Below are 26,988 nucleotides of genomic sequence, written 5' to 3'. Positions count from 1 at the left end.
ATAATAATAATAAATAATACTCATAATGCTTTATTTATAGAGGGTGACTCAAGGACTATTCTCCATTGAGGTCCTCTTAAGGAGAGTATAACAATGCACATTATATGAAGATAGCAATAATTAATGTGTATTTTAACATGTTTACTTGCTGAATACGTTTTGTTGCAAGAGAGTCTGACTGCAATAGCTTAGTCTGTGGCAAGAGCAATTTTTAAAAAATGGAAAATTTTGGTTGGAGTTGCAAGAGTTATGACCACTGTTTTCTGGTACTTTACTCTTCTAGAGCAACATTTTCCCGTCTGATTGTCTTATTATTGACACACAGTCCTAGAACTGGCTGTTAGTATGTGCCCCTATATCATGCTGAAGGATTTACGGTACTAATTCAGCTCTCATTTTAAACCTATACGAACGTCATGGCATTAAAATTTTTTAAAATTTATCAATCTAGATGTATCCTTGATGGCAACTTCTGTGTAGAGAAAACTCTGGATCTACATATTTGAAGCACGTGCCATTAATTCCGCACCAAAGATTCAGGTGCTAATTTCAGTAATGAGTTTTCTAAAGCCAAGCCTGTAAAAGGAACGAAATTCTGTCACTAAAACAATGTTTTTGTTTTTGGTTACAATTTGGATAAGCTCTCAAATAAATCTTATTTTAAAATCTTGCTTTCATTATCAAGAAATCCTGGCCAGCCAAACCAATATATGTATTTTATTTTCACCAAAGGCAACAGACACATTATATGAAATAGTAGAGATAAGTCAACTAGTAAATATTATTGTGTTTCATGGTTAGAGTTCTTCTGAACTGCATGTATATAATGAAATTGTTAATTATTTACAGATGATATGTCCTGTCCATTAAAGCAAAATGAAGTGTCCTTTTAAGTTCAGGTGCTCTCTTAGTTTGGCAGCACAGATATTGTAGGGATAATTGATGTCATTTAACAGTTTCTGATTTTTCTGGTCTTTTACAGTTTGCACACAGATGTACAGTATTGTGAATGGAATTGACATTTGACAGTCTCAGTCTGATTAAAATTGAGTATACATGTACAGTATTGTGAATGGAATTGACATTTGACAGTCTCAGTCTGATTAAAATTGAGTATAGATGTACAGTATTGTGAATGGAATTGGTGTCTGTCAGAGATATGATTCACAACAGTGTTGTGTGTGATTTGGAATTTTAACGTAGCTTTAAAAAATTTTCATTCGTATTGCTATGATTTCTGCAGTGTGACAGTTTATTGTGTTGTCTAGCACTGGGGCATCATGCCGCAGACATGTAGCATGATGCCCCACCAGTCACATTATCCTGACACCAGTCCTAACACTAACCTCTTAATGCTAAGTGCCAAGCAAGGCAGCTGTTGGTACCATTTTTATAAGTCTTTGGTATGACTCGACGGGGGATCGAACCCACGACCTCCCGCATCTGAGGCGGACACTCTAACCATTAGGCCACAGAGTGGTCAGTACATAACAGAGATCTCAATTTTAATCCAATTGTTCAGTCTTTACAGCACAGCAACCCATTTTCCTTCCCTAGGCTTGCTTATTAAACAAATGAGCTCTGGCCTGCAATTTGGTGCCAACAGCATGCAGATGTGTTAAAGTATATAAGTGAAATGGCTATTTATAGATCTTAGCACAGACTTCAGAAGTTTAAACTGCTAACGAAAATAGAAACACAGTAATAGATTAATTTGTTGCACTTAACACTTAAATGCAGATTTATAGGAAATACAGATTAATACTTGAATCTTTGCCATGCCTATACTTACACATACTTGTTATGAATTTATACTTTGTTGCCAAGAGTGTAGGTGAATAATGCAAAATTACAAATTTAGTAGTCCCTAAAAGTTAATAAATCAACTTTTAAACAAATCATTTTGAGCAATTAAAATTTAGTTTTACAGAGGGAATACAGATTTCGCTACTAGAGGGACTCGATACTTTAAGAAAAATAGGATATTTGGGTGTATTTTGTGACATCTGTTAGTTTTGTTAACAACAGGACAGCCAGGGTAATGGGGGGGGGGGAGGTTGTTTAGTGAAAATAGTGTGTGTTCATGACTGAATTCCCCATCTGGTATACCATCCAGCCACTATTGTCACTGAAGACGAAAAACTTGATTTAGTGTTTGAAAAGCTGAACAATAAGAATTAGCTATTATTGAGATAAAAAGACAACCACTGTAGGATGGTAAAATGATTAGGTTAGTTATTCTAAAGAGAAACATTCCATGTATATATGACACTACACAATAAATAATACACATAGCTACATTACAATGCAATATATATTTGAGTCTACCAGAAGGTCATTAATTTACTAATACACGTCTTTTAAAGTACCAGTACTTAAAGTAAGTCATACCAACATAATTCCAAACGCTTCTGTCAGACACCTTTATATACATTACACACTGGAATATGAAGATAAGTTAGGAAATTAAAAATTGTGACAAGTAAAAAAGTGGTCTCTTGTACTGGACAAGTGGGTGGGAAAAAGTATTGTACAACTCAGAATATCGAAAAATCAGCAAGTTATACAACTTTTCAAAACTTTGGTAATTAATGCAAAATTTTTCAATGATATGAATCATATTCAGCAAAATATAATTCAAATCTTTGATGATATTGATGATTGTTTAGGTACTTGGATATTTTTTATGGAAACAGTAAAGAAACAGGTCCCATTCAAAATATACAGAATAACTAGCCAGGTTGGAACACTCCAGAGATTTTAGATTCTAACAAACAAGGTGATAATTTTAAATCAAGATTAATGTAAAATTTGGAGAAATAAAGTTTAATAAAGTGATATACCAAGCTTAAAGAGTTCTTCTTGTTGGTTGGTTGGCTATATTATACTAAAAAATGCATTTCCTAAAATCATATAGAGGCAGCTGACCCAGGTTGACCTTGATGGGTGTTAAACCTGCAATCATTGAATTACCAGTCTGATATTATACCAAAGCAGCTTATAATGGAGTAGAGTTGAATTAAAATAAGAATGGTTGTTGTTGTTGCTGTTTAGGGTTTAAAGCCAATTTTCAGCACATGATTGGTTTTTCATGATGGCCATCATATTTAGTGGAGGAAGAGCCTGGAAAGGATCATGGGGGGCCACTGGAATGCTTTCTCGGGTATCCACAGTGGAGGCCCTAGCCTGAGAGTTGAACTCAAATGGACAGAGTTGAGATGTCATTGATCTGTAAAGGCCACACAGACAGAGGTGATATGTCAGTGATCTGTAAAGGTGAGCACCTTAGACCACCTAGCCATCCAGGGCCTCAAATACAGAAATAACCCTGACCATCTAGCCATCCAGGGCCTCAAAAACAGAAATAACCCTGACCACCTAGCCATCCAGGGCCTCAAAACAGAAATAACCCTGACTACCTAGCAATCCAGGGCCTCAAAAACAGAAATAACCCTGACCACCTAGCCATCCAGGGCCTCAAAAACAGAAATAACCCTGACCATCTAGCCATCCAGGGCCTCAAAAACAGAAATAACCCTAAGACTGTTTGGAGAGTATTTAATGTGATTAGTGCAGGAAAATGAGAGTAGAATTGAACTTTCGTCTTTCAGCCTCATATGAGGACATTTATACTGACAATCCAAGTGCTCTATTAACATTTTCAATTACTTTTTTGTTCAGATTGCTGAAAAATATGAAGAATTTGCTCTGCTCATTTGGAACTCATAAAGTTTTGTTCTGAATAACTTCTTAATAATATAAAGTTTAACATTCTTTAAAAGTTAGCCCTAAATTTGTTTGAGGTATATACAGTAAATTGGATGATACTAAAGGTAGAGGACTGGATATGGTTAGATCAGGCTACATCAAAGGCAGGTGCTTCTGCTATGGATGAGAGTACAGTGCAGCTTTTTTGTTTTGTAATCACAGTATTAAATCAAACAATTCTCCACAATCTTGGAAAATTGCCAAGTTAACTCCATTGTATGAACAATGGAACAAAAGATGATTCAAGAAATTATGTCAATATCTACATAACCATCTATGTCCTTCTTTGTTGTTTTAAATTACTAGAACTTCATATACAAAAATGTTCTTGATAATCAGTCCAGATTATGACAGAATTACTGATGTGTATATGCACATAAATATATGAAATCACTTGTATGAACAATACTTCAGGTGAAATCAGGCAAATTCTGGGCTTCTTTTCCTTTCATAATTATAAAATCCCAAGTCAGAACAATTGTTAATAATATATATACATCCTGTTTTTCACAAATATCAATTTGTTTCACACATTTTCAGTACAACATGTAATTTTTATATGTGATTGTGTGGTAATTATTAGTAATTAATGTGTTATGCTAATTTCTGCAAGTGTTGTGCTTAAACATTTGTATGATGCTCAGAATCTTGACTCGATATTTTAATGAGGGCCTTAAGGTGGATTAGATCCTGTAACAGAGTTATCCTTAGGGGGATAACTACTACCCCTATTGTCCCTCCAAATGTGTTTGTGTGTCAGTGTTTGGGGGGCATATTTGTGAATTTTTTAGGAGGGGGGTCCAAATTTTAAAGTTAATGTCACTTGTTATCTCTGTATTGATATGGAATAGCAATGGCTGATAACTTGGTGACCATTCAGTGACTCACTATGCTCTCTGGACAATAAACTCTCCTTAGAATAAAGGCCCACATTAAATACTTCTGCAGACTGAAAATAAAACAAGAACAGTAATAAAATACAATGAATTAATTGTTTTCTTCTTCCTCCTTATATACATCCCCACAACTCTGCTACAAGTCTATGTTGGAATACCTTCTGTGTGACATGTTGCAACACAACCTACCTGACTTAATCATACAATGGAAAGTTACCACAAACTGTACACGTATCATTTTTTCGAGAACTCAGACTCAAAGAAACAACCTATTTATAGCTCATTATCTTAAAATAGAATCTACAATCATGGACAAAAGCTAGCTATGTTAAATCTTGTTTATAGATGCTCATTATGATCTACAGTCATATACAAAAGATAAACACAATATAGTACATAATAACAGGATGATTGGTGTCAGTCAGTTAGCACAACTTTATTATCACTACTACTCTTAAATTATTTGGAGAATTGCCATGAAACTTTACACATATTTATCCCATGGTCTAATTGGTCCTAAATGAAAATGGTGCAACTTGAACATACAGTATAGCTACCACAGTGGTCATATTGAAAGTCTTTGTCACTGCTTCAACTGATTGGAAAGTGATATTGACATGGGGTTTTCACCATAAATCTTGTGATGTCCAGATGGATCCTAAATGAACATGGTGCCAATCTGATGTTGCTTAAGAACCTCTAGAAAGCTCCAATTTTTCTAGGTTGGGATTTCCACCACCATCTGATTTAATGGATAAATTGGGACTGGTTTCATGCTGGAGTGACCATGCACCCTCCCCAAAACCCAACCTGTACCTATTTTGACATGTCATATTTAGGGTGGGGCAGTCATCTAGAGCTGAAAGGACTGATTCTTCAGGATACATTATCCTGTAAAGAATCTAACCTACTCGAATGTACATATCACAATGGCATTGTCCAGAACTCCTTTGAATAATTCACAATAGATCTTATTAATAAATCTAATATTTCAAAAAAAGATATTAAGAGTGTAGACTGCATAGGATCTATAAATAGTTGTTGGTGTAGGTGTTAATGACCATCAATAATAATCTTAATAATAAGACCAGTTGACAACTTAGGGTAAATCTCACTGGCTAGTTGGGTTAGGTGGGTTCTTAAAATAATCAAATTATTTCCCATTGGATGGGTTAAAGTAAATATTTGAGTAGCAAGATCTGTTACATGTGGTATGTTGCGACGTATAGTTGTAATAAATTCTTGAAGGTGTACATAAGGAGAGAACTGAGCAATGAGATTCTTTCCTGTTTTGGATTCATTCCTATTATGGATTCTTATTTTATATGTTAAAATCTGTCCGCATATGTGTTTAATGTTATGCTTTGATAACTTGAGATGAGCGTTTGTTTATATTTTTCATTGGAACTACAAAGTACTCATTGGACTAAAATATTATTCTGGGACTATTGTGAATTATTCAGAATAATTCTCAACAATTCCATTGCGATACATACATTTGAGGATCTGAAATTCATTTGGAACATTCATTTCTCTTGGACTTGAATAGAACATTTTAGGATTATTTTAGATTCAATTCATAATACTATAAGTTCCTCATACATTTTCATTTTGTAACTTTGATAATTATATTATTTAGTAAGTTTTTCAAAACATGCTGGTTTTACTTCTTTCTCAGACTTAGTTTATGACCATGTGTACATGTAATTACCATCTAAACATAATGAAAAACTCGAGTTGTTCACATAATATTGGTTCATATACATATTTCATGTTGAACCCTTCTTATCATCAGTACATATAGGACCACATACAGGAGATATGAAAATCATCCAAAATATCATTTTGCATCTACAGCCAGTACTATTATGAGTCAGTCTTTGTTGATGTGATTAGTTTGGTTTGGGTGTTTAATGGCACATCAACACATGACAACTCATCCAGACTGCATCATCTGCTCCAAGTGCACACAAAAACAAAACTATGGCCTTTTGAAACCTGGAATCTGATTCCAGCTGCAGTTATTAAGAGCGTAATAAATTTCCCCTCTCATCATCTTTGGAATTTTCCAGGTTTTTCTCTCAGAGGCTCCACAGGGATCTGCAAGAGGCTTAGCTCTTCAGGTTAGAAGAGCATACCTGAGTCCCAGAAGTTTATGTGACCAATATCTGGGAAGTCTATTCTGAAGGGACTGAATGTTCAAAGAGTTGATTGCCTGACCACAGAAAGGAAGAGAAGTCAGACACTCCTGTTCAGAGCTGCACGTTGCTCCCTCCCAAGAGGGAGTTGGTGCACCATGAGCCTTACGACATGCATAGTGTGTTGCTCTATGACAGCATGTTGCTACCTCCCACTGGGAGGGGGACACTGCACACATCATGCCCATGACAATATTTTGCTCCCTCCAGTTTAAGAGACATGGTGCATGGCAGATCTTGTGTCAACCGTAGCATGTTGCTTTATCCCACACAGCGATGGTGCACTGCTTTAAACGCTTCAGGTTTAGTGTATGGCACTACCCCCCCCCCCCCCATGGGAAGGATCAACACCACAGCCTTTTGAGTGATGAATCTGCTGAAGATGAGGTTTTCTCCTATTATCAATCATCAGCTGCATGGTACAGGGATAGGTTATTGACCAAGTTACCCCCTACTGTTCTCTGCAGGATTGGGTGTCAGCCAATTGAGCTCAGGCTAGGGAAGGGGATCGGATTGGTATTCCCCCTTCCCAGTTATCCCAATGAATCCTTAATGGAAGGTGAGGCCCCTACAATAGGATTCTTGGTCCATTTTGCCCCTGTGGGCTACTGGATCTTACCCCACCCACCCCCAGTAAAGGAGATGTTGTGTCACATGTTCAGCTATCACCTCCTTACAATATGGAATCAACCTGGAAGACTAGAGGCATTGTATCATCCAGGGCAGAAAGTTGGTCTCAATTACCCTTTGCAACTTTAGCACAACTTCCCCAACACATCATGTTGAACTATGGAGAATTATGCAGAGTGTTTCTGTGCCTCCTCCACAGCCTATGGCCAGTGATGCCAACCCACTCTCCAGTTCGGATTATGCTAGACAATGATGAAATGCCCTCTCTATCCTTGTCAACTCCAGTGAGTTCAAGATAGAAGCAGTGCCGCTGATGCCTTCTATCAGGCCCACTCCTCAACAGGAAGAGGTCTGGTCCTTTGATAAGGGAAATAACTTTGTTTACTGCCTTTTAACTCCTAGACTTGTGCCCAAACCATTTGGTGCACAGTCCAAGAAGATTTTCAAAAAATGATCTCAGGTGTGCAACCTCAGCTCAGACATATTGCTTTTTCCTCATTCCTCCACAGTTGAGGAGATCAATCAGGCCAAAGCATTGCTGGGCAATGTGATGGGTGGTTGTTTATCCCTTGACATTGAGATCTCTTGTCTCTCACCAGGTACATTCTCTGAAGTGGTCTACTTGATCACCCCATTTGGGTACCAGGTTTGGGCAAAGTGGGTATTTCAACTGGAGGCCAGGCATGCCTCATCAAGACAATTGAAGCCATGGATCAGAAAGCCTGGTTACTCATCACCATAGCTTCTCATGCTGACCTGTTCTCAGCTACTTCATATAGTGTGTCGAGAGAGGCCATAACTCATTCAGCCCTAGCACTGTTATCAGTATCTCTGCTGCTATGCCACAGAAGCACTAAGTTGTGTCTAGCTGCTTGTGCCCCAGAGTTTTTACCTGTTTGGAAATGTTTCAAAACATCGTGCACATGCATTCACTCTTACCTTAATTTCTCTTATATCCAATTAAAATCCACGAAATTTTCACCAATTATTCCAAATGAATTTGTCATCACAGTGATGTATTTTTTTTTTTAACAACTTATTTATACACTATTTATAAAATTATGTGCAACATTTATCTGCAAGAACTCTATCGTTATCGCTGTCAGCATCCTCATCTTCTGACAATTTAATCTCAGAAACGTCTATGTCTGAATCTAAATCTTGCAAAATATCCAACTGCCGAACATATCTTTCCTCAGCTTGCTCAATATTTTTGAGATCAAACCCAAGAAACTCCTCATTTTTGCACTCCTCAAAAAATCACTCTTACGTCCGCCATCATTTACGATTTTCATGAACAGAACACGTGTAATGAAACTGCTCTCAAACAGTAACCCTTGGCTTCTGAACAATTCAAATTTCCACAGTTGAAAGTAAAAAAATTTCTGATTGGCTTAATAGTTGTTTAATTTCTTGGAGAAAAATACATTTGTAACCAATCAGAGACATTGTATCTAACACACATTCATCACGACTGCAGTTGGATCGGCCATTGAATGCAGATACCGGATCATGCCTACAGACGGGATCAGGGCTGAATGAGTTAATAAATCCAGCCACCTTACAACATATGCTGGAAGTTGTATCCAAGATGTGTCCTGGTTAGCAGTTTCTATCACAATGGCATTATTTAGTAGTGGAATTTCTGCAGAGTCATCCACATGGAATGGCCTCTTCACTGTTCCATAAAGTTGAGTCTCTTTTCGCACTGTGGTGAAGACCTCTGGTAGACCTGTTTGTGACCAGACTCAACAACACGTTTTCCTTTCATGTTTCTCCAGTCCTGGACCAGAGAACATGAGTAGTGGACACAGTCATTCTCTGGTGGAATCTGCAATTTGTGTATGACTTCCCATCATTCTGACTGTTACCTCAAGTTATTCAAAACGTCAGAATTTCCAATGATTAGGTCATTCTCATCACCCTTTGGCCAAGTGATTATGGTTCAACAGTCTTCAACATTTGCTGATTGATCAACCCAGGTCTTTTCCTCACAGGAGGGATCTTTTTTCATAACACCAGAGATCCCTTTTCTGCAGCAACCCACACATTCTCCATTTTAAGTTTGGCTCATCTCAAGCTATCTGTCTGCCAGAACACATTTTCAAGCTGAGTTACCAGTTGCATCATTCAGGCCAGGAGAGCTTCTGCATCTACGGTCGATGATGCCAGGTGGAGAATCTTCTTGGTGCAGTAGGAAACCTGTTGGTTGTCTCTTATGCCCAGATGGGATCTTATGTTGCATTGCCTGTGACCAAAACCCTTTATAAACCATTGAGAGAAGTCTTCCCCCATGAAACAGAGTGAAGCCTCCTACAGGACCTCACACTTATGTAGCTCTACAATGATACCAAATAATCTGGAATATCTAGTTGCACTACAAAATACAGATAAAAAAAACTCATTTTTTGGACCCGACTTTTTTCTACCCAAATTCGCCATCCGATTTTGTGTCCGGATTTTATACTTTTTGGTTTCAGATCTAAGGCAAACCGGTATGAACTGCAAACAGACAGATGAGCCTTTGCAAAAAGTAGGATAAGATGGGCATTTGGAATAAAGAGTGTTCTCCATACAAAAATAATGGCTCCGTTGAGCAAAAAAAAAATAATCCAACTTTTACTCTTCTGCTCATGCACGAGTCAAATAGCCATGAAAAACGATGTTTGTAACACATCTAGGCAGTATGTTATTGAAAGATCACCGGGGATTTGGTGTTTTTGGATCTAATCAGAAATAGCTTTCAAAATGTGTTTCCTACTCAATTTTCAGGCAAAAATGACAAAAACCTCATGGGGTTAATGTGTTAAGACTGGTTATACTCGCTCTTGTAGTTGAAGCAAGATTCATGCCTTGTCTGTTGTCACTTGTCTCCGGTTTAATAGGGATTATGATTCCGTTTCTCTCCTTTGTCAGCCAGGAGGTTTAGCTAAAAATCAATTACCGTCAGTAGTTCCATTACCTGTAGAGATCCCCATTCTCAGTTGAACAGGGTTCCTGTGCTCTCCTGATTTTTAAGGAGGTTCTGGAATCCATCTGGGATTTGAAATCAGTGAAAATATCCTGGAAACCTTGAAAATTACTTTTTGTCATAAAATATATTGGAATTTGATATTAAAGAGCGGAAGTACAAATTTTGTTCAAGGAAATATATTATTTTACCACAGCAACTTTTTGCAGTGATTGATTTTGCAATGATCATCGTATTACATTGGTAGTCATGGTTGAGTCTGGCAACTAAGAGATTTTTGTCCCTTCAGCTGCAGTATTGTGTCTTTATTCAAAGTATCACCACTCCGGTGGCCTGATGGTTAGAGCATCCACCTTGGATGCAGGAGGTTGTGGGTTTGATCCCCAGCCAAGTCATACCAAAGACCTATAAAAATGGTACTAACAGATGCCTTGCTTGGTACCCAGCATTAATAGCTTATTGTTAGGATTGGTCAGCCTGGTGTCAGGATAATGTGGCTGGGTGGGACATCATGCTACATGTCTGCGTCATGATGTCCCAATGCTAGACATCACTATAAACTGCCACACTGTAGACATCATAGTGATATCACTGAATTTTTTTTAAAAGCAATGTTATAAATCCAAATCACACACTTAATCAAAGTATCAGACTTCAAAAACTAATTTTAATTATGTAAACTCACCTCTCATTATTGCTAAATGCTCTCCTCCCACCTTGTTTTGATATCCTGGCATAATTGTGATCTGTCTTAATTTTGCTCATGACCATATGAGGTGCATGAGTGGATTATTCCATACTGTTAATTCTCCACTCTGGTGGATGATTTATTTACATCTAACAGATGGTAGGTGTTTGGCATGAAAAGTAGGGCTGCACAGGAGCATAATTAATATTAGTTTCACCCTCCAGAAAACTAAATTTTTATATGACTGCACCAGGAAATAATAATAATAATAATAATAATAATACATTTTATTTGTAATACAGGCCATCAGCCTCCAAAAGTAATTAAAGCGAATTACAATAATTGCACACCCACAGACATAAACATCTGTATTACATATATGGACATGCTAAAAGAGTTAACCTACTTTATTTATCATAGAGACTCATGATTGAGTATGGCCCCTTCTTTGACTTGGAACTTTGCTCTTATGTTTCCACTCAAGAGCTTTGAAGAACTTCATTGATTGAAACCAGATTTATATAAAGCGTTATATTAACATCAGTGTCATGGTTGGTTTCTAATACCTTCTAACAAATATTTTGGAGTTCTGACCTTTGATGTAAAATTTAGTTCTTTCATAGCATCGTATTGGCTAGGATATCAGTAGTGTTACAACACATCATATCTTTGCTTCAGTTTACTTTTGTTTGGTAAGGGAATGCAGCTTCAAAGACATATATCTTCCAGTTGGTGATGTTCAGCATTAGAGGTCAAAAGATAAAACCTGATGGTTGAATTTTTAAAGCAGATATTGTCAGAATTGGATTAGATTGTACTCTTTATAGTCATATTACCTGGTATACATTTTTAAAGCAGCTATTGTCAGAATTGGATTAGATTGTATTCTTTATAGTCATATTACCTGGTATACATTTTTAAAACAGCTCTTGTCAGAATTGGATTAGATTGTATTCTTTATAGTCATATTACCTGCTATACAATTTTAAGCAGAGCCACAGGGTTTTGTACTTGAGTGTTTAATAAACACCAGGTTCCAATATACATGTACATGTAGGTTGGTCTTAAGTGCAATTACAAGTTGAAAGTAAAATCAGGAAACAGCTTTAATAAACAGCTGTTTGGTTTAAACAAGATATAATTTACAATGCTTTTAGATCAGTATCTTTATAGCTGTTGTAAACAGTCTTGCTCATTCAGTCAGATAAAGTATTGTGTATTGTATTTGCTGTTGTACAACACATACATAAAGGCTACATGATGCCAAGGCAAGTAAAGTACCTTGCCCAAGGACACACCAAGCTACCTCATTTGCCCTGATTGGTTGGTGGGTAGTGAACCCACAACCTTCTGGTTACTCATCCATGCTTAATCACTGAACCACTGTAACTTCAGGACAGTTTCAACCCAGATCTACCATCATATTATGTACCGGCAGATTAGAGTCTGCATCATTTGTTTTAGTTCAGATTTAAAGCCATCTGATAGCCTGGCTCTTTATTGATCCTTAGGTTTTACCTAGAGGTCATAAACCTTTTGAACTTGTGTTTGAGCTTGAGATTTTTTTAACCAACCAGTGAAAAGTACTTTTGAAAAATAATTTTTGGTTTGCTAAGACATGAAACTCAATCTTAAACTGATGGTGAGAGATTATGATCTCAGGGCCAGGGTCTGTATTACTAGCATTTGTAGTGGTAAGCTCTATACAGGGTAAATGTGCTAGGCCAGGGGTTGGCAACCTATTTTACATGGCGTGCCACATTTTTTTGGATTAATTACAAAATGAATAAGCGTGTGCCACCAGTAAGAGAGTAACACTGTTAAAATTGAGATTTTTGGCTGCCCTTTAGTTGCCACACAAAACCTCTTGATGTGCCACCTTGTGGCATACTTGCCATAGCTTGCTGACCCATATACTAGGCTGATGATGTATATTTTAAAGTAGACTTGTTCTTTTTCTTCATCTGCCTGATTTCATGCCATTATAACCATAAGCATGAGAATAAATGATGAAACCATGTTATGTTGTATACCAAGTAAGGAGATATCAACATTTATTTTGTATATATCTATCATTAGATGGATCTTATTGTGTTAAGATTTCTTATCATCCATGATACCTGTGTTTTTTTTCTGCGTAATAACTTGAGTTCACCACAGTCTACATTTACTCTTTGATTCTGTCAAATTAGTACAGGTGTCAATAAAATTTGAAGCACAGTACTTAATTCATGCTATGTGAAGGATTTAAAATGACCACCCACTGGGAGGCACAATTTATGTCTCCACGTCATATCATTCTTCACAACATTAGGGAATTTGTTCACATCACGGATGATTTTATTGTTAATTGAAATCAAACTGTCCAGAAAAATATATTTGCCATCATATAATTTAATATTAGGAATACCATTTATAAGCCAATAGAATATCCACACCAAGTATTAGCCAATAATATATCATTCCTTAGTGTGAGCCAATAGAATATCCATACCAAGTACGAGCCAATAGAATTTGATACTTAGTATGAGCCAATAGAATATTGATACTAAGTATGATCTGATAGAATATCCACATCAAGTATTAGCCAATAGAATATTGATGCTAAGTATGAGCCAATAGAATGTTGATACTAAGTATGAGCCAATAGAATTTGATACTAAGTATGAGCCAGTAGAATTTCATACTAAGTATGAGCCAATAGAATATTGATACTAAGTATGAGCGAGTAGAATGTTGATACTAAATATGAACTAAAAGAATATCCATACTTAGTATAAGCCAATAGAATATCCATACTAAGTATCAGCCAATACAATATCCATACCAAGTATCAGCTGAAAGGATATCCATACCAAGTATCAGCTAAAAGGATATCCATACCAAGTATCAGCTAAAAGGATATCCATACCAAGTATCAGCTCATAGAATATCCATACTAAGTTTAAGGGAAAAGATTATACATACCAAGTATCAGCCAATACAATATCCATACCAAGTATCAGCCAATACAATCAGCCAATACAATATCCATACTAAGTTTAAGGAAAAAGATTATCCATACTAAGTATCAGTCAATACATTGTCCATATCAAATATGAGCCAATGCAATGTCCATACCAAGATATGTTATAATCTAGAAGACATTTATTGTTGCAATACTCATAGAAATACCATGTCCAACTAGACTGGCTACTTTATTTGCAGTTGTGTTATGTCTCTCTTTCAACTACACCTGATTTCATTGCTAGTAAGCATCTAAGAAATTATGTCGAATAGGGATAATTACAATTTGGTGAACCAGTTACCATGCCAAGAAGCTATAAAACTTGTACTGAGATCCAAAAAGTCTTCTCTGCATTTGGAATGAAACCAAATTTGAATAAAATTGTTTTTTTTTAGCTGTACTGTTCTGAGACCAGAAAAGCTTACGCAGTGGTCCATTGGCTAGCTATTAGCACAACTTTGTTATTACTGCTCCTACACTTCTTTGACGATTGCAGTAAAACTTTGCACACACACACACACACAGAGCTGACAGACATTCAGTATGGACTGCTCCGGTGGCCTAGTGGTTAGAACGTCCGCCTCGGATGTAGGAGGTCGGGGGTTTGATCCCCGGCCGAGTCATACCACAGACTTACAAAAATGGTACTAACAGCTGCCTCACTTGGCGCTCAGCATTAAGAGGTTAGTGTTAGGACTGGTCGGCCTGGTGTCAGGATAATGTGACTGGGTGGGTCATCATGCTACATGTCTGTGGCATGATGCCCCAGTGCTAGACATCACTATAAACTGTCACACTGTAGATATGGTGATATGACTGAAAAATTGTTAAAGCTATGTTAAAAATCCAAATCACACACACACACACACACACACATTCAGTATGGCCACCACAGCAGTCATGTTGAAACTCTTTTTCTCACTCTTTCCTTAACAATTATACATAAAGAACATTTGGACTAATATTAATCCAGAAAGAAAGCAAAGAAAATTTAGCTGGTAAGTTAAAAATATTACCAATTAAAAACTGAATCCAGTTGGGAAAAGCCAGATTAATGTACAGGATATCCAGTAATAGTGCTCCTGAATATTTACAATCACTGTTCCAGTATAGGCTCATAGTTATACTCCCCACCTGCAATCCTTGTCTACCTATCTATAAAATTCCCAAACTAAATAAGGAATTATTCAAACAAAGTTTCCAATACTCTGGAACTTTGCTTTGGAATAGTATTCGAGTTGACATTAGAAATGCCCACTCTATTTGCTTCTTCCAAATGCAATATATGCAGTGGCTTCAGAGATGCATTAAAATTTAATAAAATCCTTTGTATGAGGGCCTCAGGGTTCATTAGTTCTTCTGATAATTGTGTTACCTTCCTTAAATAAAGTCATTATTATTATTATTATTATTGTTATTAATATTATGGAGATGAAGTTTATACTGAAAAAATTCTTATTAGGTCTAGTTGGTCTTCGGTGAGATTCATGCCAATCTTACATCGTATATGGCTGAAATGATGATCGGATTGTAAATCTTGTTATGGGTACTCTGTCTAGTGGATGGTCATGTCACATTTTTTTTGGGACTAAAAGGATCGTTATGATGCCTGGTTGGTCCTAAATGAAAATATTACTAATATTACACCCAGTATGGCTGGCATGGGGGCTGTATTGAAAATCTTATAATCACTTAGAGATGTTTTTAACTTTCAGAAGTTAGAAAAGAACTGATGTTCTTATTATTGTAGTGCAAAATTGAGTTGAATCATTCAGATGGTGTTGTAGTTATCTCTATTTTAGATGAGAAGATTCATATGTATGTAATTTTATAAACTCTTTTGATAAATTTAATTATTTCTTGTTACTATGAAGGATGGCTACTGTACTTCTGTATATTACTGTTAATTTTAGTAACTGATTTCAGTTAAATATACATACCCCTTCTAGCTGATCAGTGGGGATGTTACAATCAGGCTGTCAGCCCTTTGTAACACAAAACTATTATTGGCTGGAATGCTGTGTTTGTGATAAATCACAGTTAGTAGGTTTCCCTTATTAGTCATATATTTGATTTTGTGACCATTTGTTTTGAATTTGTAGCTTTTTTAGTAGGTGGAAGTACTTAAATTTGGGTTAGGTGGTTGTGTTGTAATTTAGAATTAATTAGTTCATAGGGAAATATTTTACAAGTAATTTCCCTTGTAATATAATATTTTTGAAAATTCTAATACACATGAAGTCTGGTTAGAATTGTGACCTTGTCAACTCAAACATAAGAAAATAGTTCGTTTTTTTTGTACCAATTTTCTATTTTGGATTTCTTAAAAACATGAAAGATAGTTTCATTGCTCAGCAGTTAAAAAAGAAATGGTCTTATCTTTGATTTCTGAAAAGTCTTTTTGGCCAGTACAACATCAAGGTCTTCTAGCATCATCCCAGTCACTCTTTACCTTAGTATGACTCCTGCACCTTTGTGGGTGTTTCAGTCAGGAATTGTAATTGAGACACATTTTGGTAAAAAAAAAAATTTTCCCATTATTTTTATTTTTACCTCTTTGCCCAATTCACTTTACATCCGGAACACAATATCATCACATACACACTTTCTGTTAACTCATAACTAGTTGCAGCAATGGTGTCAAAAATAATGGAGAAACATATTGGTCAATGGTTTTTGTTACAAATTTGTTTCTTCACTTGTATTTCCAGATCAGATTCACTTCCTGTTTGGAATATACCATTGTGACACATGAACCTAATGGATTTGACTACTACTGTCCCTGGGGTCAAGTCCTTGGTGGGGCATGTTGTCTATATACATGTCATCTTTTGGCTCAAGGATATGATTCCTTCCTTGTTTTGAAAAAAAGACCTTTTGTTAAATTGACTTAAAATTGGAAATATTTTATGATCTCAGATTCTCCTTTACCATATTCTGCTATCATCCCTTGGGTTAAATCCTTGGAAGTAGAACATTATTTGGTTATTTACATTTTTTTAATAAATATATGCAGAAACTTCACTTGGTTAACTTAATCTTTGGAATATTTTTTGATCCCATTCTTCTATACCACATTTGCCCCAGACTTATATCCCTCAAGTGGTGGAGAATAGGACACTTTTTGAAGATGATGAAGCTGATGATTCAGTTAAATATCATAATCAGTTTATAACCTTTCATGCTATATAATTCATGCTGTTGGGTTCATTCATTGGATGGGGTGATTGGGTCAAAAAGTTTTATATTATTTTGGGTTATAATGTTATTTTAGCAACCAGTTTACGTCTGTTACATCCTGTACCATTCCTGGTCTAGGGTATATTTCTGGTTGGTATTATGTGGTCATTGGGTCCTGACCTTTGATAAAAACAGCAACTGGTCATGGGGATAAGTGTTTCTTAAAACAATTGGTTTTTTAACTTCTGTAATGAGATACCTATTGTGCCATGCATAAGGCATTCTTTCAGTGATTACTTGCATTTGGTTATCCAAACCATGAAGTAGTTATATCTGTTCTCAAATGTAATCAATAAAGTTGTATTATTTGTGAAAGCAGTGAAAGAATCTATTGTATACATTTTGAAATTATAGACTAGCAATTCGTCATGTGTTTATAATTTTTGCATCAGTAATTCTATTTTCATTACTTGTGTGCCTTTCTTTCAGTATCCTCATTTCTTGAAGAGAGATGTGAACAAGCTACATGTAATGTTGCAGAGGAGAAAGAGATATAAGAACAAACAAATACCAGGCTACAAGACTTTGGCTGTGGGACAAATCAACATGGCCCAGGTGAAAATTTTCTTTCCCTGCCATGAATGTGGTGTATAGGGTTAACTTTGTCTGTCCATTGTGGTGTTGGCCAATGAAACCTTGGTTAAGTTTTGTGTTTTGACCAGGTAAGAAGAGATTATAACAGGGCATTCATGTTCTATGATCACATTTGTATACCTTATGAAAAATAGGGGCATATAATATTATATGTCCATCACCTCATTTATCACACTTTGGTTGATTTTTGTACTTATGCCAGAGGATTCATTTTACAGGAACATATTTTGAGGGTGTTTTTTTTTTAAAAATGTCCACTAGCTTAAAGGGCTGGAGAAATCCAGTACTTAGGAAATTGTGTTTTTTAGAAACATTGGAAAGCCTTTACACTGACAGAATCTAAAAATATTAAAAATATTTTCTGAAACACAAAGGTTTGTCAAATTAAGTCTTGATTATCCATTTTGCAGGGGATTTCAATCAAGCAAATACCAAGATAGATTTAGTGTTTGAATACAAGTATCAGTATGACTGAAATCTGCTGCAGTTTTTTGCAGAAACTATCAGGGGGTTCAATATAATAGTCTCACAGAGGGGTATAACATATTTATCAGCAGTAACAGAAATTTATTGAGTGTAACAAGTAGCGAGTTTATGTATGCTAAAAGGGAAGATAATGGATTTCTTTATGGTAAGATTGTCTGCTACAGTCGATAATATAGAGCAAGTGGAAAGCAAGTGGGAAGCTCTCAGGCTTCTATAAGAACTTAAGATGATGCACAAACCAATGATACAGAAGTAGTCAGCATGTTGTATAAGAGAAAAAAGGAAATTCCAAGACAAGTGGTTGAGTACCTACAGCTGGTTAAGGAAGGAACCAAAAGGATGGATTTTACATTTTTTGTGTCAAGAATATAAGAAAGATAATATATTTACTAATGTAAATGGTTACACAAATTTTCAAACATCAGCTTTGTCATGGCATTTGGAAGCGAAAGAAATTATTCAAACATCAGGAACTGTAAATAAACTAATGACTATTGTGATACAAGGGGGTCATATAGATTTCCCATTTTCAGAGGCATTGAAGAAGTGGAGTGATGTGTGGGGGACCTAATCATCTTTTGAAAATTTCTCGCAGCATCTCTTAAAATCTACTGTAATTCCCAATCCTGTCAAAAGTAATTTGAAAAATGAAAAGACATGTCTGATTTTTTACATTTTTGCATGAAGGTGGCCTTGTGTGGTTTGAGTGGTCTAAAGCACTCACCTTTACCAATCACTGCTGACCCACCTCTGTATGGGTTTGAGTCTCGGGTTTGGCCAATGTGGATATGTGAGAAAGCCTGCCAGTAGCTTCTGTGGGTGGGTGCATTGTACTGGGGTTATACTGACCACCATATGCTATATCTAGATTAAGATTGTGTTAGTACACATTACTTGGAGATGTCAGTTGTACTAGTATATGCTGTATGGAGATTAAGATTGTGTTAGTACACATTGCTTGGGTTTGTCAATTGTACTAGTATATGCTGTATGGAGATTAAGATTGTGTTAGTACACATTGCTTGGGGATGTCAGTTGTACTAGTATATGCTTTATGGAGATTAAGATTGTGTTAGTACACACTGCTCAGAGATGTCAGTTGTATTAGTATATGCTGTATGAAGATTAAGATTGTGTTAGTACACATTGCTTGGAGATGTCAGTTGTATTAGTATATGCTGTATGGAGATTAAGATTGCGTTAGTACACATTGCTTGGGGATGTCAGTTGTACTAATATATGCTGTATGGAGATTAAGATTGTGTTAGTACACATTACCTTGAAATGTCAGTTGTATTAGTATATGCTGTATGGAGATTAGGATTGTGTTAGTACACATTGCTTGGGGATGTCAGTTGTATTAGTATATGCTGTATGGAGATTAAGATTGTGTTAGTACACATTGCTTGGAGATGTCAGTTGTATTAGTATATGCTGTATGGAGATTAAGATTGCGTTAGTACACATTGCTTGGGGATGTCAGTTGTACTAATATATGCTGTATGGAGATTAAGATTGTGTTAGTACACATTGCCTTGAAATGTCAGTTATATTAGTATATGCTGTATGGAGATTAGGATTGTGTTAGTACACATTGCTTGGGGATGTCAGTTGTATTAGTATATGCTGTATGGAGATTAAGATTGTGTTAGTACACGTTGCCTTGAAATGTCAGTTATATTAGTATATGCTGTATGGAGATTAAGATTGCGTTAGTACACATTGCTTGGGGATGTCAGTTGTACTAATATATGCTGTATGGAGATTAAGATTGTGTTAGTACACATTACCTTGAAATGTCAGTTATATTAGTATATGCTGTATGGAGATTAGGATTGTGTTAGTACACATTGCTTGGGGATGTCAGTTGTACTAGTATATGCTGTATGGAGATTAAGATTGTGTTAGTACACAATGCTTGGAGATCAAAATTGTGCTAAATACTCATAATGAACTTATTCCTCATGAATAAAAACACTGGAATATGATTAGTCAGGTGCTGTTAATCTTTATTCAGATCTCTTCTGCCAAAAGCTATAATACAGTTTGTAATCTTTAATTCTTGTGGATTTGTAGGAATGAATCAATCCAGTAGTATCAGTGTGTCTACTTGTACATCAGATAGAAGACAGAGAGTGATCCTAAAATTGATGACAGTTTCAAAATTAAAAGCTGCAACAATAAACTTTTTTTTAAAAAATATGGTGCAGGTTTTGTAAATAAAACTTGATATCAAAATAAAAGTGAATGAAAAACATGTGATTTTTAAATATCTGTTTTGATGTTTTAAGTTTATGACCCAACTCATACCACTTAGAAATAAAAGTTGTGGAATATTACCAAATTGCCCATCCACATAGATGCATAGGTGTCCATTTGTTTCCAGATGATAATTTAATTCTGGTGAACATAGTTCAGTTCAGCATGTTACACATGTTTGACAGTTTCCATTAGCCCAAAACAAAAACTGTGTTCATTTGTGGGTCATTAGTTCCATATTTAAATGTACTGTCGCTAAAAATTAGATTTTGTCTTTGCATTTCCTTGGTATATGGTACTTACAGTTGCGGATAATGAAATTCAATTAAATTTGCACATTTGCTTCCATTATCTTTGGGAAGAACTCTGTTGATTAGGGGAAAAGTAGCAGCCTAAGCTTACTGTTGCTAAAAATAGATTAAAAAGAGAGAGATCTTTCTTGACACAGATTTTGTTTTAGCTTAAAATACCTATGCTCGGCAGATTTGTGATTTCTGCGATTTTTTGTCAGCAAATCGGTAGCTGGAAAGATTGGGGCCAAAATCAGAAGACTACTGGACAATCTGGGAGACTTTATATGTATGTTTATGCTTAATGCTCATGGAAAACAATTAAACTGTGCAGTTTACTGTGTTTCCTGTAATGTTTAGTGCATGAAATAATAACTTTATTTTTCAAAGTTAAGAAAAATGCTGTGTAAAACACTTATCATTTTGCAGAAGAGATCATGTACAAAATAATAAATCACTCAATATTGAAGACTTCAATATATTTACATGATCATTAATATTAAATTCACATGCATTTGGACATAATTGTGGTAAAGCTTGCACTAGTACAGTATGCTGCTTGAATTTGCTTATTTACAATGGAATAGATTAGGTCAAAAACAGATAAGCATAGCATGCATATTGGTTTTCCATTGTTAGATATTTATTCTCACATCTTGTGGTTAGATTGCTTGTTACCATTCTGGAGTCCCTATTTCTGATCCTAAATGAAAATGATGCCAGTTTGTGGTCCAGTATAGTTGCCACATCAACCTACTTGAAAACCATATTAATGCTACTCCTAGTCAACATGGGGTTTTCGCTTATGGTATCTAGTTGGTCCTGAATGAAAATTGATGCTTATCTGACCTCAATTGTAGCTTCCACACTAATTTTCCTGAATGGATGGTCATCTCAACATGTATTTTCACCAGAAATATTCTGATGGTGTTTGTTGTAACTGAAAATGGTGCTGCTCTTGCATCCAATATGGCTGGCACAGTGGCTCATTTGAAAATGTTGTTGCTGAAAAATATCAGAGACGGTTCAACACACAGCAGTTAAAAAGATGAAATGGTTCTATCTTGAATTCCTGGAACTTGAATTTGAGGGATTAGTGACAATAACATAATCCACTAAGATTCATACCCAACAAAAAAAAACAGTTAATTTACAGTATTGCATAATTTTAAAATGAATATAACTTTCACCCATCATTGTTGATTTTGATTATTGTTAAAAACTTCTTTGATTGGCAATTTAAATTGTCAAATATATGACCAATTTTACTGTTCTGGAGCAACAGGAATGTGGATTATGTTAAGAGTACACTGTATACTAAAGAATTGTTTATTCGTTTCTTTATTCCTCACACATCGTTACATCATAAATCACATATTAGCTATGTCTTCATGCAATACAATAATGTTTGTTACATCATAAATCACATATTAGCTAAGTCTTCATGCAATACAGTAATGTTTGTTACATCATAAATCACATATTAGCTATGTCTTCATGCAATACAATAATGTTTGTTACATCATAAATCACATATTAGCTAAGTCTTCATGCAATACAATAATGTTTGTTACATCATAAATCACATATTAGCTAAGTCTTCATGCAACACAGTAATGTTTGTTACATCATAAATCACATATTAGCTAAGTCTTCATGCAACACAATAATGTTTGTTACATCATAAATCACATATTAGCTAAGTCTTCATGCAACACAGTAATGTTTGTTACATCATAAATCACATATTAGCTAAGTCTTCATGCAACACAGTAATGTTTGTTATATCATAAATCACATATTAGCTAAGTCTTCATGCAACACAGTAATGTTTGTTACGTCATAAATCACATATTAGCTAAGTCTTCATGCAACACAGTAATGTTTGTTACGTCATAAATCACATATTAGCTAAGTCTTCATGCAACACAATAATGTACAATACATGTAAGTAAAGATTATTCTTCATTTCTAATCTTTCTGTGTTAAACAGATACTCCAACACCCAGTGGACAAGGAACTAAATCTTTACTCTAGTCTGAAAGATGGAACAAACATTATGGCTAAAGTCTCCATGCATGCTTTATCCAGTCAACCAGTTGACCATGAAGAAATCCAGAATGGACACCGGAAGCTAATATCCTCAGATATTGGTATGTAGCTATCATCTCCTTCGTAAATGTATGTCTTTTGTCCTGTAAATTTAACCAAAATGACCTGGCAATTGAACTTTTCATTGGAATATTCTATATGGCATTCTCTGTTGGTATTATGATGTTTGCATCTTGAATGCTTGGTTTGGATTAAATATCATATTCATTTCATTTAAGTTAACTTGGACAGACAGCATCCTGGCATAAAGAACTTAGAAATGTATAGAAATGAAGCTTATTCATCATCAAACAGAACCATGGTTACTAAAAATAGAAAAACATTCTGACAGCTTTTAAAACAAAATGCTGAAAAGAATTTGATTTAATAGAAAGCAACCTGGCATGAAGGTCTTTCAACCTTTTACAAACGATACTGATTTGTTAACAAATATGTCAACTGTTACTAAAGATAGAAAAACCTTCAAATGACTTCTCATATACTGCTGAATACAATTTGACCAAATTTGATGCCAGTCCACCATTGAATATGACTGTCATTACTAAAACTATACAATACTTTAAATGACTTGTTTTATAAAATCTGTTTATAATTTGACCAAATATGACAGATGGTATGAAGGCCTTTTGAGTTTATACAGATTGTGACAATTTTTCCATCAAATAATCCATACAAATAGTGCCAGTTAGCTGTAAAATTTGTTTGCCATTAAAAAAAATTAGAAGAATCTTTTATTTTTTCTAAAATGTCTGTGAAGAGATTGACCAAATTTGAAAGAAAGCATCATGGGAAATTTTTTTTCAGGTTCCACAAATAACTTGTCAGCCATTCTCTGTGGCTCTACCTGTTAAATAAAAGGTCAAAGTCAGCCTGAGGTCACTCACATGGCTGATATCTGCTAAATCCAAGAGCAGTTAGCCAAGAAGTCTTTGAGACTTTGACAGTGAATTGGGCCAAGTGCTCTTCTGTCATTACCAGAATTAACAGTAGATTCCACTGGAGAAAACATTTTTTATTTGCTTGATAATGCTTTGAATAAACTTAAGTTGGCTGAACTGTATGGGGTTTTCAGCTGATAATGCATCAGTGATGACTGGAATTCATAAAGAAGTTGCATTCTATATTTTGAAAAATGTCTCCATCAGTGTACATATCAGGTTGCTCCTGTCATATGATGCACCTTGTTGCAGGAAAGGCTGCTGTTAAATTAGGAGAACCCCTTAAGTATCAAGTTGGCTTTCTACCTGACAATGTACTTCATGCAGACAGTTGATGGGCAATGGCACCTTTTTCCCAGCTGAAAGATTCAATAATTGGAAGATATATATTTCCTCTTCTTTGTCAAGTTATGACAGGAATATTGGTTCTTAATCATTCTAGTGCTGACTGAGAGAGATTGTTTAGTATTGTTAACTAAAATAAGACTGAATTCAGATCCAGGCTCTGTAATCCAGCACTTGGTTCTCTGCTGGTGTGCAAAACTTTAATAATCTCAGCTGGTACAAAGTGTTTTGAAATGCAATACGAGAGACTTGCTTTTTAAAGCTCAAAGTGCTATATATGAACATTTGAAGCAGTAATTGATGTTAAAAGACCAGTAGGGGTAAATAAAATCATTTTGTACATTTGCTTATTGGATTTTATTATGTTATATGTGGATTACTCTTTTTCTGCTCGGATTACTCATTTTGTCCACTTGGATTACACTTTTTCCTAGACTAAGCAAATGAGAACGAATTGCTTACATAATGCTATTAAATGATAATGGAATTTGGTACTGCACTTTTGTACACGAGTATGATCACAGTCATCAAGTACGTGAACAATAAAGATTACAATCGTAAATACATATCTCTCTCTCTTTCCATTCATGTGGTGCAGTAAGAAAATTTTGATGGAATATCTGTCTCTGTCATGGCTATTCATCTTCTAACTTGTCAATTCCAATGCGTCCATATCAAATTTAAATAATGTATATTAAAAACAACATGTATGCTGCTTTAGCGCAATTACATCTGATAATGTTGGGTCCTATATTTTATCATACACAATCTTTTCCCCAAAATGAATTATATTTTTACACATTATTTTTCATACTTTTAGAGATTTTTTTCTACATGAAAGTTATGTGACATACAGTAAAGCAATTTGGATGACAAAATTCATATATACATTGATTCAGAGTATAAAAAACTAAGATTTTCTGGTAAAAAAGTATCGCCTTATAGGCCAGCAAATATGGTAGCTGGTTTGTGCTTTCACCAAAACATTTCTTATGATGTCTGGTTGATACTGAATAAAAATAGTACCAGTCTGATCTAGAATATGGCTTCCATGGCATCTATCTTTAAAACTTTGTTATGCTCCAAAACAGAAGTCATATCAGCATGGGATTTCTACCAGAAGACATCTCATAGTGCCTTGTTGGGCCGAAGTGAAAATCAGTGTCTAGTTGACATCAAGTATATCCTCCATAGAAACTAAGTGGAAAATCTTGATATTGCTGGACGAATATTGAATATGATTTTATCACTCCACACTTGAAAGAAAGCAATGGTCTTATCTTAAAATAATTAAAATTCTTTTCAGCCAGTAGGGCACCAGCTTTTTCATGGGACTCTTGTTTTATTTTGGCATGCTGTTTTTACTAAGATTAAGTCTTCAGTTTACTTTTATATGCACAATTTCTTTGTGGTAATAATTTGAGTATTTTACCTCAGGGTGAAAAAGTTTTATGTTGCAGCCAAGGAAGGAAAATAACTACTAATGGCAGGTGGTTGCCCCAAGTTTTATTTGTACAGATGCTTGGTTTAAGGACACACAAGAATTTAAATTGGGGGCAGCTGGTTGGATTTTTTATTAAAATATTTTTTTCTTTATTCTTAGATCGTTCTCCAGATGTGGACAATGATACAGATTTTGAAGAGGGAGAGGACTCGTCAAACTATGAACTTAGTGACAGTGAACCTATGATGTTAGAGGAACACAGCCGACCCAGAGCTCGCAAAAGTAGCCGCAGTAAAGATAGCGCAGTCATATCACATGTTAGTCTTCCTTCATTTTGCCTTTGATGAACCATTAGCATCCTGAAATAGTAAAGATTGATGATGTAGTTTCTGATATTACAAAAGTTTGGTGTTGGTTGTTGTGTGTGCCTTTCCTTTATGGGCCCACCAATATTCTGTGGTGTTGCCTTTATCTATCTCACTTCCCATCACATCTAAACTGTCAGCACAAATTTCATTCAGATTCAAAAACTTTTGAAGGCTGTTATGAGCTAAACAAAACTGATTCCCAATTCTGATTTAGAACGTGGCCATTTTCATATTAAACCAAGCTTCCTTCAGTTTGCCATTTTATATTGAGCCAAGCTTCCTTCAGTTGGCCATTTTCATATTGAACCAGGCTTCCTTCAGTTGACCATTTTCATATTGAACCAAGCTTCCTTCAGTTTGCCATTTTCATATTGAACCAAGCATCCTTCAGTTGGCCATTTTCATATTGAACCAAGCTTCCTTCAGTTGCACCAAATTAGCAGGAGCATCTAATGTTTTCAAACACTTTGTGACCAACCAAAGTTTCGTGAAGTGATAATTAAATGAAAACATGATGTTGACTAATGCTGTGTTAACATCATTTATATTGATCATGAGCTGTAGTCTTTTTTTTTTTATCCTTGAGGAAAATTTTACATGACATTTTCAGAAAAGACTGAATGACCTATTTATTTATTATGAGAAATTAACATTAAAAGCATTGTAGCCAATATAATTGATTAAAAAAAAGAAAAAAATAATTTGAGATTCTGTGCTATTGTTTTTATATGAATATATTCATTTTGTTGTATTT

The 26,988-nt window shown here is 35.3% G+C and overlaps 1 protein-coding gene across 3 annotated transcripts in view; it reads left to right on the top strand.

The window, feature by feature from the left end:
* LOC149808301 (phosphofurin acidic cluster sorting protein 2-like) overlaps positions 1–26,988 on the top strand; it is a 198,960-nt gene that overhangs the window by 38,850 nt on the left and 133,122 nt on the right. For all 3 annotated transcript variants that reach the window (XM_089975795.1, XM_089975790.1, XM_089975784.1), the window contains exons 4-6: positions 17,828–17,953; positions 23,021–23,180; positions 26,026–26,183. In XM_089975795.1, coding sequence (XP_089831921.1) covers positions 17,828–17,953; positions 23,021–23,180; positions 26,026–26,183 — 444 coding nt within the window. The remainder of the gene's footprint in view (positions 1–17,827; positions 17,954–23,020; positions 23,181–26,025; positions 26,184–26,988) is intronic.

This window comes from Sinohyriopsis cumingii, chromosome 1 (assembly GCF_028554795.1).
Source record: "Sinohyriopsis cumingii isolate HCF-2022 chromosome 1, ASM2855479v2, whole genome shotgun sequence".
NCBI lineage: Eukaryota > Metazoa > Mollusca > Bivalvia > Unionida > Unionidae > Sinohyriopsis > Sinohyriopsis cumingii.
The sequence above is the reverse complement of the archived record's forward strand: the minus strand, read 5'-3'. Positions and strand labels throughout refer to the sequence as shown.